The 22,287-nt window shown below is 32.3% G+C and overlaps 1 protein-coding gene across 1 annotated transcript; it reads left to right on the forward strand.

The window, feature by feature from the left end:
- Positions 1–4,212: 4,212 nt before the first annotated feature.
- On the forward strand, positions 4,213–17,996 carry LOC127869991 (tachykinin-like peptides receptor 99D). The gene is made up of 5 exons (XM_052412653.1): positions 4,213–4,613; positions 13,978–14,160; positions 14,847–14,997; positions 16,083–16,279; positions 17,332–17,996. Exons 1-5 carry the CDS (start codon positions 4,213–4,215, stop codon positions 17,588–17,590), a joined length of 1,191 nt encoding a protein of 396 aa, XP_052268613.1. The 3' UTR covers positions 17,591–17,996.
- The last annotated feature ends 4,291 nt before the right edge of the window (positions 17,997–22,287 follow it).

The following is a 22,287-nucleotide window of genomic DNA, read 5'->3' on the forward strand; positions in this document are numbered from 1 at the left end:
GAATAAAAAGTGGGATAAATAGAATAATAGGTCAGTGTTGATTATAGATCAGGTTTATCATGCTCGGCACGAAAACGAAAAAGCACTCGCCAAGGCTCGTGCTTTTTGTTTTCTAAGCCTCGCATGATAAACCTGATCTATAATCAACACTAACCTATTATTCTCTATATAGATCATTATTCAATCAACTAGTTCTGTGTTACCTGGATTCAATTGGTTGTTGCAAATATTTAGCAATACATTTTCTCCAAACTTCATACATATGACCAATCTCAATTCATGTTATTTATGATCAAAGGTTCAAAACATAAATTACAGTATGTGTTATGTACGAGTGCACATATTTATTTTTTAATTAAGCAGCTGCAGTAAAAAGGAGAACATTTGAATATATCTTCGAAATTGCGTGCCAATAACCATAAACAACAGCAACTATCGCAATAACCCTACCGATTTATCATCGTAAATAATGTTGTTTACGTGATTTAGACTGCTCCTTTAAAGTTTGCAAAATTATGTAAGTACGGACAGCGAGTAGAGGATGAACGGAACCTATAAACAGTTAAATCGTCAAAGACGAGATGTTCCAATGCGATTTACAATATAAAAACAATACTACTACTACTAATAATAATAATAATAATAATAATAATAATAATAATAATAATAATGCGAATGATGTTTACTTCTTTCAACAAATAAGTCGACAAGCCTGAAAAGAAATAATTGTTGCAGATATTGCTAGTTATCCTCAATACCGTATCGATACTGTGAATACAAATTATTTAAATGTAATAACACTTATTAAAAAATGTTTGTCACACAAAGTAAACATAATTATTCACTACCGATGCGTTCTGATATCCATACCTTTGCTTTATCATATTATACCAAAAGAACTTCCTCGAAATGTTATTCTTTGAAAACAATTATGCAAAATATATGACCGATATGTCATTTGTGTGAAGTATTTGCGGGTTTGCAAATGCATATATATTGCACTGTTTATCGACAACGCCCTAAAATGATTCCTAATGTAAATCACCAATATGATATGTCAATAAACGTTTTTGGATTTTCAATGTTTGCTTTTAAATATAACATAATGCGTTTTACAAAATACCATACACAAAAAGGACGCAATTGTCTAAATTATTTGCCTAAAGAGTATTAATTTTGGTAAAACAATCTGATTAATAACGCTAACATCCTTTTGACCATATTCGCAAATTGAAGCCGTAAAGACAGGTCAAAGAATGCTTGTTATGGTTTAATGAGGAGAGATCACAACATGTTGACTTTAAGCTGATTTTGTAATCAGTCAATAAATACAGGTAATACTTACTTTACTCTAGCTTGAACGTTTTGAAATATGACCGCTATGTTTTTCCTTTGATTTGCAACGAAATAAAACTTCTGTTTGTGTACTAGCGTTACTTGTTAAGCTGATACTTTCCGAGTTATAAAGAACGATGATATTTCCATGTTATATTATTATTATAATATTACATTTGAAAGAAATTATACACGATTATGTGTGTTCACCTTTATGTCTAAACAATATTTTTGACATTGAATAAGACGATGTTCACATAAACTTAAATCTAAAATTGTATATATAGAAGATGAGAACACCAGTTTGTTAATTGATTTCAAGGAATTAAAACCATACAGCAATTGTATTTGATTGAGTTTAAAATTTTACAAATCATCACATGTAATTCGAACGCATTTTAGTCAGAATACATGCAAAGGAATGTTTGTGTTCGAACGACTGTAACGTTAAAGCTGTTTCAAATATGCGTTTATCACGATCACACATGTAACGCCCAATTACCATAAATTATCGTACCTTTCGCCAGAAACCGTCCGAAATATCAGCGCGAGTATTGCTGTAAATGTGATTTAAACTGAATACGCATGCGGTTTAACATGATGAGTATAATTTAATTATGTAAGCATAAACATTGCATCCTCATCTCTTAAAAACCAGAATATTTTACTATAAGACCTTGATGTGATGTCATTTTTAGGAGTTTGTGTTAAGCTATAACATAAGTGTTAAACGCATATTCAAGTAAAATTGTAATGTTTTAAATCCGTTTTTATCAGTTGTAAATTACGTAATTGTTTAATTATATAAAGATTATATTTTTTTTATTTGAAGTATTCAATTAAATCATTGATTCAAGTTCTTATAACATGTTTTGGAATGCATTTAACTTTCCCAAAAAGTGAATTGCGTGTGATTTATTATGAAATCACGAAAGATAATCTTGCTTAGTTTTATCTAACTGATTACCAAAATTTGGGTTTTCTAACTTATTATAATTAAGAAAGACCATCTCGCTTAATATATCGTGTTTGATATATAACATTGAATGTTTTTAATAATTATGATTAATGAAGGCGGTAAAATATTTGTTTAAATCTTAAACTTAATAGATAGTTCTATGTTCATTAATGTGCATTTCAAAAAGCGCAATTACGATAAAGCCTATCAAGCAGTATTTTACAAAAGTTAAAAATACCTATCAGAATTGGCTGTTCATAAAGGTACATACACACTTCTTAAAAGCATGAACAGCAAAAAGTACATTGAACGCAATCTTTAAGCTGAATCATTTAAATTAAATGGGCGTTTCGGATTCATCATAGAAGACAATGGAGCCAGTATCGTTTTGTTTTTGATAGCAGATATGTCCGCACCGCCGATGTGAGAGTAAATCTTACACGGACAAGCAGCCACGTTACGGGAGACGCAAACGATGTATGCTCATTCTACTGAGCGGTCTAGCTACTGCGGCTACACTCTTGTCGTATTTGCTTTCTGTATTACACATGGGATTGAGTTTTAAGGATTATAAGTTTATGCTAAGTGCACAGCAATAAGTAGGCTGTTTGTTTTGTAGCTGTGTGATATTAACCTCGTGTCTTTAGAAGTATTTTTAACTTTTCAAAATGTGTTGTCTTTCCTCGTTGAAAGCTTTGAGTTACTAGAAGCGTTTAGCTTATTACAGGAATTAATATGAACGATATTGGCAGTAAAAATAATAACGTGAATGTTTACTTGGAATGAACTATTGAATGTTTACCTTTTTTATTTTTGAATTTCGCTTCACTGGAAATGTGGATTTCTTTCAAGATTCGCGTTCGCATAAATTAAGATAAACGCAAAATGTTTGCAATTACGTATAAAATGACATTACGTGTGTGTGAATACATTTAAGAAGTCCAATTTTCCTATGGATCTTTCACATTAAAAGTAAATTGGAAACTTTTGGAATACGTTATTTTCATGAAATTAAAGGTATATTTGCAAATATAAGTATATTGATTTTAATAAAATAAAAATAATAGTTTAAAATAGTTTATGCAATATGTTGTTCATATGTGACTGTGTTAGATTGAATGAATTGATACAGTAAAACTTCCGATTATATATTTAGAAAAAATATGTTTTCCAATATAATATCATTTTAGTACTAAGTATCATATTTATAATAGCCCTTCTTTGATAAGGGCACACTTTCCCAATCTATTCTGAACTAGTATACCTCCGTGTCTATTCAGAAGACATATTGAAAGCATCACAATACACTACAGCTACATTATATTTATTTAGAATAAGAAATTGAATTAGATACTTTTAATATAAGTATGTCAATTTTGTACAAACGTAAACGCATAGCAGCAATTTAATGAACAATTTATTAATGCAAAGCGTCTGAATTAACTGTTCATAGCTTATATCTTAATTTATGCACTTCATTATCTAGACATGGTTTATTCTGAGCAGTCGTGTGTTGTGATATATAATGACTTACTTCATATATTAGTAAACGAACGAATTGTTTATATTATATGTGATTAATCGTTTCTCGTTGCGGAAAACATGTATCATAATGGCACGTGACTTTCGAAAGAAAAGGCAAATCTCTTTGCTTACAAATTCAGTCTTGAATACGCATTGCTATAATTGTCTTTATGATGTTCATTATCGAGTTAATACATATAAAGATAATGCTTGTTTAATATGAAGTATAGCTTAAACTTTTTTATGTGAAAGCATGTTTACTTAATCAGACCTTAGCTAGTATTCTTCTTAGGTATCAATATGTCCGACTTTACAGACCAACCCTGACATTCTCAAGTGTTTTACGTCGTAAATGAAAGCTAGTGTCGTTTCTTGTACATCTCAGGGACTCAAACATGTCTTTTCCGAATGCCACTTATACCTTGTCAACGAAAGTGAACGTTACCGGGACGACACGCGCACCAGGAGATCCAAACCAATTCTTGTTACCATGGTGGCAACAGACCATATTCTTCATTGCCTTCGCAGGTATTCTGCTGATTTCTGCCGGCGGCAACCTTGTGGTAATCTGGATTGTTTTGGCCCACAAACGCATGCGGACGGTCACCAACTATTTCCTTATCAACCTGGCGTTTGCGGATTTCCTCATCTCTCAATTAAATCTACCATTTACGTTTCTATACTTGTTGTATCAAGACTGGTGGTTTGGAACGTTCTTCTGCAAGCTATCGTGTTTTATATCCCCGTGTACCATCTCAGCAAGTGTCCTCACCTTTATGGCCATCGCTGTTGACAGGTAAGTGCGACAATAAACATCATTAACTTTGTAAGTCACCAAAGGATGTTTTCCTTTTGTAAAGTTTGTGTTTTATATGTATGTCTGTTCGCACCTGGACGCAAAAAAAATGGATTTTTCGTAAACTTAATCGCTTCCCAAAGCACGTGTTTTAAAAAGTTGAATGGTTAAATCGTAAGTTTGTTTGCATCTAAATAACGGATATAACATATATGCTCTGCTCTAACTCTCAGAAAATGTGCAAAAACACGTTGAAAAAAGAGACACTAGCTCAACTGATAACTGAAATAATATTGTTATTATTTTATATCAAACCTAAGTATTTCTCAAACGTTAATTGCAGTTAGATTTGCGTATTTGTTGACGTTGGCTTTAGCGTCTGTATAAATTACTTGACCAGATGACGTGTGGAAAATCCAGTACACTTTGTTATCAGGCATTCCATGCACAACTCTTGTCATAAGAAGGATTTGACCGTGATAAAATTACATATTCTACATTATTATGAAATTTCTTTAGATCACAATTTGTAAGATGTTTACAATTTATACACCGTGAATAATAATAAACATGATTAAATCGACCTCATATATTTTTGACTCCAAGACACGATGCTTGTTCTTGGTTTTTATAACCATTTCAATGTATTCTTTTGAGATGTTTACACAAATGTTAATGGGATAGTGTAGGTGAAAAACACGAAATAATCAGTTATTCCAACATTCCGTGAGGTTTGTCTTTAGAGCACTTACAAAGCGTCGTTTTTATATAATTTTTCCAATAGTTAATGGTATCTAATTGTAGGCGAGAAAATAAACTAAATGTCCTGATTCATTAAACACAATAAATTTCAAGCGGCAAGTTGATTTATTGAAACATATCAATTATTCAACCCCTTTTTATGTCAATCATCATTTTACATGACTTTCCTGGTTCAACAATTTGTATATTATGAATGATAGATTAAACCCGTGCCCGGTTATGTTTTATAGAAAAAGTATATAATAAAACGACTTTCAATAATACTTTTCTACTATTGTTTTTGTTTTATTCCGAAAAAAAATGTTGAGTACGACTCGTTTGCAATTGTTGACTTTTCATAAATAAAACCCTTGAGCTAAACAAACATGTTTGTCCTGCTTTTGCAGTTTTTTAAACAAGTGGTGGTTGTTTGATTTATAAAGCATTAAAGAAAGCTCAAGTTTTCACATATACAAGGCGTAATAGTTAGGTTCGTTTTAACCAATGGTATATCAGCGTACTAAACTACTGTTACATGTTGCTGGTCATTAAAAAAGCCTGTGCTTAATAAGGATGTTTCAAGCAGGTTCCTTGGTTCCGTAAAATAGGTTTCTATCAAGCTTAGATACCAACGAAACAAGTTAATGATTGATTTTCCTGTACGCATTTTAATCTTGTGAGGAGAAATTTTATTCTGTATACTTTTATTCCAAGTTCGATCATTTCAAATTCCTGCCAAATGGCTATTCGTATGTTAAAAATCGTTGTCCAGTTCATGAAATGTTAAGTGGAAACATCAGTGTTCAAATTGTTACTATGTTATCGCATTCGCTACTTAATTCTCGCAGTGATCTATATAATATATAAGTCGAAAGCAGGTAGACGTTAGGGTTGAAACAAATATGTAAAAAGGAAACGATTGATCAGTGATATTGTATATTTCTAATTGATAAAAGATATAAAGGAGATTAAAAGTTATATACGAATTCTAATACGTTTCATTAATTGGATACTGCAAAAAAAACAGTGTAATACAATAAAATAAATATAACAATTTCCTAATTACACAAGGAAAAACGATTACAAACAATAATAAATATTAATAATGATACACTGCATATAGGGTATGCACTTCATTTATTCTTAATAAGTCTTAATCTATATAATAACCAAATGCAATATTTCAAGATTGGAATTCTCTTGACTTCATTGTATAAATTTATTTATTGGAACTGCTGCCTTTATCCATTCCCTACAATTACAAATGTACACTTGTTATCATACCTATATATACTCATTAATTAAACGGTATGATTAATAACAAGCCATTGTTTCAGACCACTTACAAAGATGCGTTCGAGTGTATGGACCAGCTCCAATTTCTCGGTATGTTTCATATGCAAACAAATAAAGCAAGTTATCAATTTTCGGAAGTGTTGCAATTTAAAAACGCATTAATAATATTCATTTGTAACCAAAATCACTTTATTAATTTTTTTTTTAATAAAGACACACTAGATAGAAAAAAAATATATATATTCAATTCCTCAATAATATTAACACATTTAAAACGGAACTTTACAGAAACAAAAAAATCTGCTGCAATTGTAATTTCTTCGAACCAGCTTTGAAAACATACAAAACGAGAAAAGAAGTAGACTCTTTAGTAAGCGCATACATAAACATATTGCAACAGGACACGTGTTCCATATTGCAACAGGAAACTTGTTTGTTATAATATTTAATTTGAGTTAACAAGAATTTAGCAATATAAATCTATTTCAGTAAGAACCATGACAAGTTCATCCTAATTAATTAAGGACCACACTCGAATCGGACATAATAAGCTTGATTCTATTAAAGTTTCGTGTCGTTTAATCAAACGCTAACGGTAGGGGAAAATACATTGAAAGGAATTGAAAATGTATTTTACATTGGATTCGAATTGTGCCCACAGGTAAAGTAAAATTCTTTAGTTTGCTCGTAGAAAATGCACTTGTTGCAAGATATTAAGAGCCAAACAATCCGGGAGGCGTTGTTCAGTAAAGTCAATCGACACTAATTAAGAACACTATGTAATCGATTTGATATATTTTACATTGATAATGCATATTTTACAATGATGCGAATATATTTTACATTTGGGTTTATCAGCTTATTAAATCTAATTGTATCTACACTAAATATAAGGTTTATGTTTTGAAACTTTACAAAGAGGTCAGACGATAAAAGCTAAGGCTATACATACCCTGCTGGAATCGAATACAAAGCAATCATTAAGTTCATAAGTATGTGATTAAAATCTCGCTGTGTAGCGTTCGCGTTTATGTATTACATTCCCCATAATTAACGGTAATCTTTGAACACTTTATCGGCCAATTAGAGGGATGTAATTGGTTCATTATTCTACGATAACGTTACCTTCGTCGGGTTTACGTCAATCCATTTTACATTGCCGATCAGACTTATCTATAATATTAAGAAACAATGATCCCCAGGCATAGCTACGAGTATGTTAACACCCAGGCAAAGTAAGGAGACGGTACACAGCGTATTGTTGTGAATAGTTGTAAATATGTTAAATCTCGTATGTTTGCAGGGCGATAAATTGAACGCCATCAATGTCGTCTCCAATAATGGCAATACAGAACATTTAAACAGATATTTTGTTGATCATTCTATTACAAACTATTATCTACGTGTAAGATGTATCAAACGACGCCGTTAGCCTACACATTTTCTTTTGAAAGATAATAACTTCCTGGCTTTTTGATTTTCGGAATTTGCGATGAAGCCATTCATCATGAATGGATGTTTATACGATTTAATCATATTATTCAAAAATACAATTTCTACTTGTAGAAATAGATTATGATTGTGCATAATACGTAAAAAATTCGAAATTTTATTGACGATACATTAACAAAGAAATAAATTATCACTATTTAATGTGTGAGCAGTGCAATCGCTTCTTCACTAGTTCAGCACTTTCTTAATTCCTCATATTTATAATTCAGGTGTTACAAGTGCTTACGGCGTTCACGAAAGCACATTGACTGATTAAATTTGCAATATAATGAAGACAGTTTCCACCTACGGGTATATGCATTGAAAATGTTTAACTTTTGATGAAATTTGAGTCATTACTTTTACTTATAAATGGTATGATATACATGCCTTTATGTATAATTGTATAATTATGTTACGTTCTTACTCATAATGATATTGCTTGATAATCATTTGCATTATCTAAAATTCATTGCCACTTTGTTTTAATTTCGATGACAATAAGTCAAATAATTTCGGGCAAAAAACTGGCATTGAAATTAATTAATGACATAATTATAAGGAATTTTCAGAATTTATTAAAATGCCGACGATCTTTTTCATGCGTTGCTTTTTGTATGTATGTTTTCTTGTTGTTTCATATGATACAAGTTAACAGATATAATATTCTGCAAATAGACGTATAACACAAGAAATAGTTAAAACATACTGTTAACCGTATTTCTGGCTTTATAATTATGTCATGTATGTTGTTGACGATTTCATGTTAAAACATGCAAGCGTTAATGTAGAATTTTTTATTCATTTAGATAGTTTTATGTCACGATGCGCGAACTATTTTTCTAACTAATGGATACCGTCGTCTGCTGATACCTTTGCCTGAATTATATTGTTTCGAAGGGCGTGTCGTATGCATACGTCCTCAATTATATAGCGCATTCAGTACGTATGCCTAAAGTTGACTCTAGATAATCCTCTCCGGTTCATACATTTTATTGTTCGGCCGATTTTTCAAATTTATTTGCAATTTATTTGCAAACGTGTAGAAAATTATATTTAAATATTTATGAAACAGAATGAATAATTACTTGTGTCGGTTGTTCTCAATTTTCTTTTTCCAGTTATAGTGAATAGCATTATGATGTCAAATATTAGAGAGTCAGTGTTTCGTAATTACTGATTAATGATATATATAAATATATATCATATATCATTAATCAGTAAGTATGTGTGTATTGCAAAAAGTGTATATTTGTATAATATATATATATATATATATATATATAAATATATATATATATATATATATATATATATATATATATATATATATATATAAGAAAATATAAAAAAACTATATTCATGAATTGCACTACCGATGAACTGTGTGATATTCTCTTCAGATCTACGTTTCAGTGTTAAAGTTATGTATATTAAGCTCGTGAACATTTGTTTTTAAACTGTACACGTTAAACCTGTTGTTCTGCGTAAGTCTATTATCGTTTTTTTATACTACGTCATTCATTAAATGTGAATCTTTCATATGTTAACTCCCCATAAACGTCTTAACGTCATAAAAATGCATCGGTTATGAGTATAAAACTGTCTGTTTAAATTAAGCATATGTTTTATGTAGACATGCTTTTCCATTGTTACTCCTGGTTTACGTGTTGAGGATGTAACCGACACGTTGTGTTTTTTAATGGGTTAATGTACTAACATCAACGGTAAAGAATGCCGGAGCAATTGCATGAGATTTATCACAATATTATAATGCAAGGTGCAGAATCAACGTTGTTCAAACACAGGCTGGACAGAATGAAAACACACCATTAAGAAATTTATTTTTGCATACATATTAATTTATCGATATATATTTCACAAATCTTTAGTGCATAAAAGACAGTTTTACATTTTGCCAAAATCTTAAGATGTGTTAATACATCCTTGAATACGTCTGAAATCGGTGTCAAAATTTCACGTTGCGTGCAGCATAACCGTGTAAATAAATAAACTTAACAGGGAAGTTTTTTCCAAGAACCCTGACTTAATGTTTCCACTTAATACCAAATGAAACTGGACAATGATTTTAGAAAAACGAATAGTCATTTGGCATTAATTTGAAATGTTTCAACAAAATGTATAGAATTAAATTCTTCCTCACAGGATTAAAATGCGTACGGGAAAATCAATCATTCACTTGTTTCGTAGGTATGTTAGCTTGATAAAAATCCATTTTATGGAACCAAGGAACATGCTTAAAACATCTTTATTAAGCACAGGCTTATTTATTTACCAGCACCATGTAACGGTTGCTAAAAACGCTGATATTCCATTGGTAAAAAGAACCTAAATATTACGCCTATTAAAATTGAAATCATGAGCTTTCTTGAATGCTAATTGATATATTAAACAACCATCATTTAAAAAACTGCAATAGCAGGACAAAAATGTTTTTAGCACAAGGTCCTTTATGTATGAAAAGTCACCAATTGCAAACATATCTGACTTATTGCAACAAAAAACTTTCGAAGAAAACAAAAACAATGTATAATAGAAAAGTATAATAGAAAAACGTTTTATTAAATACTTTATCTATAAAACATAAACGGACACGGGTTACATGTATCATTCAAAGTATACAAACTGTTGAACAGAGAATGTTATTTTATATAATGATTGAAATAAATAAGAGGTGAATAATTGATTTGTCTCAATTAATCAACTTGCCGAGTGACGTTTATTCTATATGATAAATCGGGACATGTATTATGTTTTCCCGCCCATAATTAAATACGATTAACGCTTGGAAAAGTAACATTACAAAAGACGCCTTGTAAGTGAAGAAAGTATTGTTCTAAATAAATTATATATAAACAAGAGATGTGTTCGTCAGAAACACGATGCCCCCTACTGCACCGCTTTGAAATATTTTTTTCGACCTTTCACCTTAAAGAATGACATTGACCTTGACCACTCAAAATGTGCAGCTCCATGAGATACATATGCATGCCAAATATCAAGTTGCTATCTTCAATATTGCAAAAGTTATGGCCACCGTTTAAGTTTTATTTTCGGACGGACGGACAGACTGACATACCGACTGACTGACTTACTGACTGACGGACAGTTCAACTGATATATGCCAACCTACCGGGGGCATAAAAATATATTTTATTAAAGTGACGAGTGACATGTTGTTGTTTTTTAAATATTGCGTCATCGGTAACCCTGAGGGAAATAGTTCGACATTCAATAGTATACCGTGTAATGCAAAAAAAAACAACTCAACTTTCCAAAATATTGTTCGATTGCAGCCTTTTGTTTACATGTTTACACAAAAATGAGTTTACAACATTGACCTTAGCGAAATAATTCGTAAACACGGACCGTCTTGTATCAATTTATGGCTGCACGCTTATACGTACCTTGTAAACATTTCTTACATAATATCTTATTCGTTTATGTTGTTTTCAAGTAAAATCAGTATACATTGAATATTTTATGAAAGAAAACAAGAACATTTGTTTGATATTGGCAATTAGACGAGACTTTTAATAACAGAATACTGATGCCGACTTTACCTTGTTTACACGTATTTGAATAAGTAAGCTTAATATAACTTTTTTCGCATTCCGTAAAAGTTTTCCGCTTATACATACCGAAAACCTAACTCGGTCCAACCTGTATTTGGTTTAGATGCCAGTAGCCCCTGACTAACGAAAGGTAAGACACACGTAAAATAATTTCATGCTAGATGCAAAAAAATCACTAATGACCAAAGGCAGGTTACGCAATTCCATCGTATAATGATATCTTTTGTGCAAAACCAAAATGTGAATTACTGACTAGCATCATACGTTATTACGAAGTTGAAATGTTAAAAATTATAACTGTCGCACAAAAGTTAGAAGCTCATGGTATGCTATAGCCCATGATATGTATTAACGTATATTATATAAAAGTTTATGGTGTGCTTTACCCCATTATATGTATTATCGTATGTAATATAATAGCTAATGGTTATACTATTGACCTAGACGATACTATGCATTCAAATTATCGTTCCAAACCTTTGCAAATCTATAACAAACAGGTTCATCTCTTTGCTACTCAAACGTTCACATTTTTTTCAAAACCAAAATTGTCGAATAGCCACTAAAATGCATAGTTCCTACGGTCGTATTTTCAGCCAATCAAATTGCGGTACTGTATTCGCTGCCAGAAAGCTTGTTGCTGCCGCTTCACACGCCATTCGTTAAATCGAAAGTGAAAAGCGTTGCTAACGAAAGTATTCAGCAAATAACTTTAAAATGGTACAAAGTTGTGCATGGGGGCATGCAAGGCCGAGGCCCGATTCCCTGATATAATGAACAGTGCCAAATTCATAACCTTCCGTAAGCCAAAAACTCAGTTAAAACATGTTTAAGGTGGATGAAAGTATGCGGCCGTCCACGTGAGCAGCTCAATGTTACGAAAATAGATGTAAACAAGATCGTTCCACGGTTATAACTTATTTTTTAATAAAGTTTGTCTTTAATGATTTCTATGTCAAATACGAGAGCTACTCTTTTTCGCCCATTGTGATGATAATCATTATTGCAAACTTCATCTTTAACAGTGCTTATATATGCAGACATGTACTGTATATATTGTAAATGCAATGGTTTATAAACTGTGAAAATGTAAGCACTGTCACCCATCCAAGAGATTAAATCTCTGCCCGTGGAATCATGCAAATGGAAAACAAAGCTGGTAGTGGTTTTAATATTATTATTCAACTTCTTGCAGCATGTTTTGGAAAAAAAATACATGTACAGTAGCTTGATCTTCTCTCCACATGGGACATGCCATTATTGTGGAACACATGTACAGCTAAGTTGACTAGAAACTGCGGAAATGTTATGCAGTTTAAATCCCTGTAGTGTTTTAGCAAAAGTATGATGTGTGAACAGTGCCCAGTCAGTCTGAAATAATGTAAATATTCTACATTATACAATTTACATAAAAAACTAACGATTTATACAAATGTTACCAATAACAATGAAAAGGTTTTAAATAATTGAATACTCATGTATAATAACTCAACCGACTTTACAACTGCAGTTTGATTCTGTAATCTTTTCCTCGGACAAATCGAGGTTTAAACAATGTGGTTTTTCATTTTTCCTCATTGAACTCCAGCAGTCAGCGACGACACGCACGCGGTTTTCTTCATTAAAAATCTTTATATGTGAATGTATCCTTGAGTGTAATAATTAAGACCTATATTTAAAATGCTATCTGCTAGTTTATCATAATTTGGTAGGAATTTAACTCTAATATTGTCAAAAATATTTACAAGCGTATCGGATGGTTAAGCATCAGCGGACGCCATTTTGGATGTAGCGTGTGAAGCGTAGCAACAATCACTAAGGACGGGTCAGTGAGCGGAACTATGCATTACGTGTGTGTTTTTAAAACAATATGACAAACCTGTTTGCAGATATCTTAAAAATCGCTTTACATGAACAACATTGAACCCAAAATAAATGCTGTCACCGATTATATAACTAACGGAATCAATACATTGACTCTAAATATAATATATTATTACAAAAATAATTAATGTCCGTCCTTAAATATGAAGCATTAATCACACCTTTGTATATTCTTTTACACGTGTTTACTAATGCGACAAAATACAAAAACCGGAGCAATGGGTAATAAAAACGTTTCGTAAAAGGATCACAATAACAACATGCTAATAACCATTGTAAGCAAACAAAATAAATAGTGACAAGTTTCAGTTTCGTTATTAGCCAAATGATATAATATATATGTTACTTAATTTTAGATACATTGCCATTCTATATCCCCTTCGACCACGCATGCCAAAACGCCACGTGATCGTGGCTATAATCTTCATCTGGCTTTTCTCCATCGCATTGGCATTGCCGAACCTAATTTACTTTGAAACGGCGACTTATCTTGCTGGTACGGTCTGCTTTATCACCTGGCCATTAGAAACGGATCTAGCGTAAGTATTTTGTAGATTTGGTTCTTTATGAGGATACACTATCCATATTGGTAACTTTGTGAGATACGGTCAGTGGTTGATGTGAATCAAGATCGTAGCTATCCATTTGCCGTATTTCTTATATAGCTTGTAATCCAGAACAAAGTTTATATATTTCTTTATAAAACTTTTATATTTGTTAAGTATGTGCTGTATCGAATTTTTTTATAAACTGAAAGTATCATTATCTCGGCATTTTAAAAAATTCATTACATATCATTTATGCATACTTGTTTACAAATGCATGTAAATGTTATCCATGTTACTTTGTATATGGGAAAAAAACCTAATCAATTTTATATTTCATTATATCGTATATATTAGTATTGAAGTTTAAGCGTGATATAAAATTCGTAAACTATCAGTATGTTTTACTTTCCATTTAATACAGTGAATTTGAAGTTACGTCATTATTTCGATCGTTTTGCGTCTTTTTTAACTCATAAACTAATAAGTATACAAATTAAGGACGACAACAATGAAAACACGTTGCTGTCGATGTTTGAGTGTATTTATTTTACTCATTAGAATAACACTAATGGTTAACACTGATATCAGCAAATGTTCTCTTAATATCGGTGATGTGTTTGCTCCTAACGTAACATTCGCAGTTTTGAATTTCCCTTTCTTCATCGCTCACGTTCCAGGTACAACTATATTCTTCTCGTGCTGAACTACCTGTTACCGTTGCTAACGCTGGTCTCCGCCTACTCGCGCGTTGGTATGGAGCTTTGGGGAAGCAGGGCTATCGGGGAGGAGACGTCAATCCAGACGGAGATGGTCAAATCAAAACGAAAGGTATTATGCCAATTAATAGACTATTTAATAAAAATATTGAACATTTTTTATCTCTTTAACATTTACTTGGGTAAATCCCAAATATAGATACGAGCTATTAAGTACCTTTTATGAGAAGTGACACTAGCGAGTCCAACAGAAATATCTAAATGAAATCCTATAGTTTTTAAAAGTACTTAGTCATGTCGGAGAAAGAGGTATAGTACGAATAAGAAGGTGCATCATCTTTAAAACATACACTCTAAACAAACAAGATATAAATAAAAATAGGAATGAACTGAATCTAAAGAAAAGACAATTACTGGTCAAATTCATAGAAATGTCCATGATGAAAGGATATGTAGGGGATGATACAACATGTCCTAGGGAAAGCTATGCAGCTTATGGTGATGAACTAATGAACCGCAAAAGAATGATAGTTTGACGAAACGATAATTCGGAAATATATCGATTGACGAGTTACACATCTACCGGTACATATATTATATTGCGGAAATTTTGATATTCTAATTAATTTGGAAAGACAGGCTAAAGGCTAACAAATAAATGAAACGAATTGCAAGACCCGAAATCTTTATGAATGATTGCGTTAAGTTCAACAGAAATGCAAAACTGAAACATATATTTTGGAAGGCAGGATCAAATTAAAAATCCTTTCCCCAAAAGCAAATTTGAGTTTTAATATTGGTTTACAACGTATGATCGGCACGATTTATTTTTGGAACTACAGTGTCAATTTGAATACAAGTGATGCTGAGGATTGATAATAGTTTGCAGTTACGTATATTTTGGGTCAAATGTTCGAATTGAACGCAGATGTATAATAAGAAGGATAAAAATATATATCTTTAAGAAATAGTCGGAAAAACGTATGTCTAGTAGTTTGTAAAGATATGATCAAGTTAAAAAGCAAGGAAAGAACCAGCAGTGCAAAGAAACTAATGCAGTTTATAATGTAAGCAATTCCGTTTATTAGTTTATATTTAATGGCGAAGTTCGGTTTTTGAAGTGTTTTGAAGAACTATGACTTTATATACATGTTTGCCCTTAATAACTTTCCATAGCTTTCTATTTGTTATTTGCAGGTGGTTAAAATGATGATCGTGGTGGTTCTGATATTTGGTATATGCTGGTTACCAATGCACGTATACTATCTGCTGACCAGCCACTACAGGTCTATAACCGAATACAAATACATCCAACAGATCTACATAATCATCTATCTGATGGCCATGAGTAACTCCATGTATAACCCGATAATCTATGGATGGATGAATTCTAGGTAAGGACTTCCATTAAAATTACAACAGCTGTATGTTTAAATAGTCCGGGCAATGGTGATGTAGAATGCATGTAGTTACAAACACATAACAGCGGTTTGAGGAACGTTTTATCAATTAAATATAAGTCGAAAAACAATACTTACCAAACCAATCAATATTCTATTTTGACTTAACATTGGTCTTGTTTTAAGCATTCCGCATTCAGATGCCTCATTCAACATACGATTATTATACTTAATGTTTTTAATACATATTATTCTTAAAGCGGTACTGTGCTGAAGCTGATAGACAGTAATGTCTAACATGACTGTTTATGACTAAAATTAGGCACCATTTTAACATGTATTTATTCAAGTTCTGGAATATACAAGTATGTATTTGTGTCTAAGGCTAGTTTTTTATTGATAAAATAAAGTTTTGAAACGTATATGTATGAAGCAATCATATTTTCACAGACATTTGGTATGATGATGCCATGAAACACCTAATTTAATTGAAAGATGTTAGCGCATCTAACATAGTAAATAAAGATATTCGTTTTAATACTCTCCAAATTGTTTTTAAGAGTAATTGCATTAATAACATTTGTTACCGTCACTGAGTCTAGTTTGTGTTTTCTTTAGTTAGTAAGAAGTTCCCTAGAGAGTTTTCGTTTTCTTTTTTTCCAATTGTCCTTTGTTTCCGCTCACATATTCGACAGTTTTTATTGAACTCACGAACATTTCTGGAAGTGTTGTGTTTTAAATAACATGAAGGCAAAACATTGAGTACCAATTCGCACATGTGACATGGGTATTGTTCTTTACAAAAATGCGAAATTTGACGTTTACGCTTTCTTACTGATTCAGGTTTCATCGAATCTTCACCGAATATTCTGAATATGTTCGTTGACATAAAATTAAGATCATGTTCGAGGGCAATGGTTATTGTCACGTTCATGTACTGCAAAATCGTTCGACAAAACAGTCTGTATAGGTGTGTGACATTAAGACCGAATTATTTGTGTGTCGATATATGTAGGATCAGACCCTTCAGTTTATATCTGATTCAGATTCCGGGAGGGGTTCATTCACGCGTTCTGCTGGTGTCCGTGTCGCCGTTGCAAGAGGTCAAGGACCAAGCTCCGCTTGCGCCGCACGCTCTTCCCAACCGCGGCGAGAGCTGAAAAATATGGCTCTGATCGAAACGGTTCTTTGATGCACACGTTGACGGAATACGTAGACACGGAATCCAGCTGCACTCGACGCAGCAACCAATGTCATAGCACCCTCCGCCGAGGATCACCTAGACGGACAGAGAACGCGTTGTGAAGGACCTGACAGCGAAAGTGAATATTATTATTATATTTATAGCTCGCGAACATATCAGGTTTGTGTTGGAGATTCATCCCCCACGCTCCGCAAATATGTATTTGTTGCTAAGACACATGATGAAGAACTAAATGTTATTTTTAAACAAAAACGAATATTTAAACTTTCATTAAATGTTCTATAAAATTGTTAACGATGCTGCCACGCTTATTGATTTGCCTTCGAATGAACACTATAATTGTTTATCAAATTGATGAGTTATGTGTGAGCATAGCTTGAAAACTTGAAAATATGTTACGCAATTAAATTAATGATAATTTAATGGGCATGTTTAGATACTGCATACAGCGCACATTTTACCAACATTCTGGTGCACATCATAATTACAGAGTTGTACATATAATTTATCTAGGAGTTTTATCATTTACAAGTTTCCAATTATTATTTCAGTATGAGCGTTGCGAAAACAATAGTGTTTGTTTTCTGCTTTTATATTTGCTTACACGTGCTTACGAAATGTTACATACGTACAACAACAGATACAAGTATGTTAACAAACTTAGCAATACATGGAATTACATTTTGTTTATGTTGTGCTTGTATACATTTAGTGTACATTGTCAGATGAGTGATAAATGTTAAAACTGATGTAGTTAACACGTGTACGTATTTGGAAGAAAAAACAATGAACGTAAGTTCGCTGCCAGTACACGGTGGATAAATACTGATCAAGGTTGCTGTTGTTATTTTACGTAATTACATTTAATTCGTAAATCAACTTTATGTCACACTTTAAAATTAAGCACTACATCAAATATCCATCAATGCAAATAGACTGAATATAAAGCACAGCATCCTTGTATTGGAAGTCCCTCTGATACAGCCTTAAATGTGCTAAAAGTGTTTTAAACACTGTACATTTATCGAACTATCCAACTAAAAGAGTCTGGGCTACTTGACACGTGTTATTTTATTTGCATATCGCTTAAACAAGATCTAACAAATAGTTTAGCGCATAACAAATGAACAGTTCATTATCTGCTCAGTTATCTTGTAAATATATTATGCTAACAATTTAAGTTATACTCATAAAACACAAAATATAATTTAAAAAAAACACCCACGGTCAATTAGCGCATTTATAATTTGGCAATAGGAACTGATTCGCAAATGATAAATTGCCATTTCGTCAAAACATTTCAACAGTTTATTCGTTTAACAATTTGTTGCTTTCCGACCATAAGAGCGAGAGATATTATAAATGTGCATTGACAAGACAAATCGTTTTGTACAAGAAATTTATGCTAACAATATATATATATATAAGGTAGGAAATGAATCAATTAGTAGGTTACAAGTTAAAACAGATATAATTCCAGTGGCTTACTTTCAGCATCCTTTTTGAGTGGCATATTCGACACATGCATTAGACTTGTTGGTTTATATGCAATCTAGAATAATGCACGCCTTAATGTTGTCAGGAAACCGCAAATGCGAAATCTGCTGCCTTAATTAAACACTATTTTTAGAAAAGAAATGTTATATTTCTTGTCGTGGTAAATTAATATTCTCAAACTGGCCATTCATTGCAGTAGAATTGTAGATTTTCAGTTACGGAACACATGCGTGCTTTCTATTATCTGGTTGAGTTAAGTCAATGGAAAAAAAACACACTATGTATGGTCAACAGAGAAATAAATCATACACCGACCACACTTAACGATTGCATATGAAATATTCATGAGGTTATATATTAAATCGGGTCTGCTTCATAAAAGGAAGTCTCATGTAAAGAACTAAAGCATCCATTGGTATCGATCATATGAGACGCGTTCTGAGAAAAATGTGCGTAAAGTGTCATCCCAGATTAGCCTGTGCAGTCCGCACAGGCTAATCAGGGACGACACTTTTCGCATAAACTTGATTTTAGGTATGACGGACTTCCTTGAAACTAAAAATACCATAAGAGCGGAAAGTGCACTGCACAGGCTAATCTTGGACAACACTTAACGCACATGCATTAAGCCCAGTTTCCTCAGAACGCGACTCATATTTATTATAACGCATTTTAAAAGATAGCGGATGCAATAAGAGAGGAATTAGCGTCTCAATCACATTATAGCAACAACTTGTTGTCTTAACCATGCTTTATGGATTGACGAGCATTTTATGACTTTCAGTCAGTTTCCTCAGAACGCGACTCATATTTATTATAACGCACTTTATAAGAAAGCGGATGCAATAAGAGATGAATTAGCGTCTCAATCACATTATAGCAGCAATTTGATGTCCTAACCATGCTATATGGATTGACGAACATTTTATGATTTTCAGTCATTGCCTTCATGTCAAAATATTCATCATAAGACAAATTGCATATTTCTCTCTCGAGAACGGTATGAAGTACATCCAACCGTCTAATGATAACGGCTAATAGAAATTTGTAATGAACATTAAAGTCACGCACATTATTTGGCATAGTGATTTTAAGTATGAATAAAAAATATATTTTATCTATGCCAATTAGAATAAATCTGGGGGTTACAAGGTAGAAATCCGTATTTTTTTGCTTTAAACCTTAAAAATAATCGCGTTTATCGGAATGGACGAATAGGTCTAGAAATCCTACTTTCGGTTTTAAAGCGGTACCGTTTGAACAATAATAAATTACCTGCGAAGTAGGCTATAGATTTAATGACAATTGTGCACACTTTCAAATTGCATCTTTATGTGTTGATTAACATGTATTTCATTTCAAAGTCAGAGGCAATGTGTGTGGCTTTAAAGACGTATTGATAAATAAAACTGAATCATTATCTTATAAGATATGGTCAGTTAAAATTAGTTCAATTATTGTTTTAAATAATTGTTTTATTGTGTTAAGTAAATTAAAATATTATGATACGTTGTTAATTATATATTCATTACAAATATAAAAACGGAATATAAATTCGTTAAGAAGAGACGTTCTTTCAGCGAAACATTCCATTAAGCCAAAAATGTCCTCCCTCATTAGGCTTTGCCGACTGAATATCATAAAAATAACAGAGATTCAAACTGGCCAACATTATAGTCATAACCGCACATCAATTGACGTAAGCAACGTGTTTGACTGAAGACAGACGCTGAATGTGTAACGAACATACCAAGTAAAAGACGAAGGTAGATAGATGTCACTTAAGAGACAGTCGCATCGACACAAAAACGACTACAGGACATATAAAAGACCTTTATTTGAAAGTTAGATAAAGAAATATAAATAAAAAATACAAGGAATACTACGATGAATCACCCATCTCAGACAGACCGCCATGAAACAACTAAACAAAGGTGTGCAAGTTCCAAACAAACTGGACTAACACATGTGTTATATTATCTTCTTACGTATTTATTTTCATTCTATCACCCAGGAATCTTTAGGGATATCATGTAAGTATGCGCTCTTTGGAAGAAGCGGTTTCGATAACCGGTACGTCGACATGTTGTTGCTACTTCATCACGAGAATACTTAGACCTTCCATGATGCGAATTGGCAGGATGGATAATTCTTTGCAACAATCCTTTTAACCCATTTATGCCTAGCGTCTAGAAAAAAGGCTTTGGCAAACAGCGCAAACCCTGATGAGAAGCCGCATCATGTCTGATTAAAGGAATTTCTGTAAGATATATTCAAAATATAGAAATAAATATACTAGACATCCCTAATTTCGGAAATAAATTGCTCCAATTTAGAAGGATGGGAGAGTCCACTAGGCATAAATGGGTTAAGATTCTACCAACCGAACTTTATCAGAACATTGGATATTACCTTCTCTAATTATTGGATTCGTAAGCTATAATAGTACTGCACCATTAAATGCGTTCAAACATCGAACATTCTTTGCCATTGTTATGAGACACACCCGCACACTATCCTAGTCCGTTTTATTAATCATTTATTGATGTATATGGCTGGCTGATATATAACTGTGGAAGGGTTTCCAATCATTACCCGTAATTGCAAGATTGGTGATGTGGGGGAAACATTTGTTCACATGCTATTGAATGAAACATCATACACAGTGCTGAATATACTGTCAGTCTCTTTATCTGAATATTGCACCTCCCATACATTCCTGTTAATCTCTGTCATATGTTCCGTCGTCCTATGCATTGGCGAAAGGTGCATTATTTTCAAAGACTCGTGTCACTATTTTATATTTTAATCAATAAATTGTGTTACCATGTTCAAGTTTATTTACTTAAACTTCATATGTTCAATACACCCATTCCTAATTGAACAACGATATAGTTTTCAAATGTAACATATCGTAGTCTAACTCTAAGCACACAATGTAAGGCATTTTACAGACATAATTTTCTTGATTTCCATGATTTTCTGTTTGTATTTATTCGACAGGATATTGTATATTAACAATTTAATGACTTTAAAGCATCTTAAACGTCCAATCACATTCAACACTTTTTACATTGAAATAAGATACTATAAAACGATATAGGTATCTGTTATAAGCAATAGCGAAACGATTCAAAGACATCATCATTACGTTCAGATTTTCATGTTTTTGTAAGCTACATATATATGCATTTATTTCAAATCATAGGTATATGTCATCTAAACACTGTATTAATTTTTTTTATTCAAGTTATTGCATGTAAAATTGTAGTTTGTAGCAAACTAGGATTCTGCTTCACTC

Source organism: Dreissena polymorpha, chromosome 2 (assembly GCF_020536995.1).
Source record: "Dreissena polymorpha isolate Duluth1 chromosome 2, UMN_Dpol_1.0, whole genome shotgun sequence".
Lineage (NCBI taxonomy): Eukaryota > Metazoa > Mollusca > Bivalvia > Myida > Dreissenidae > Dreissena > Dreissena polymorpha.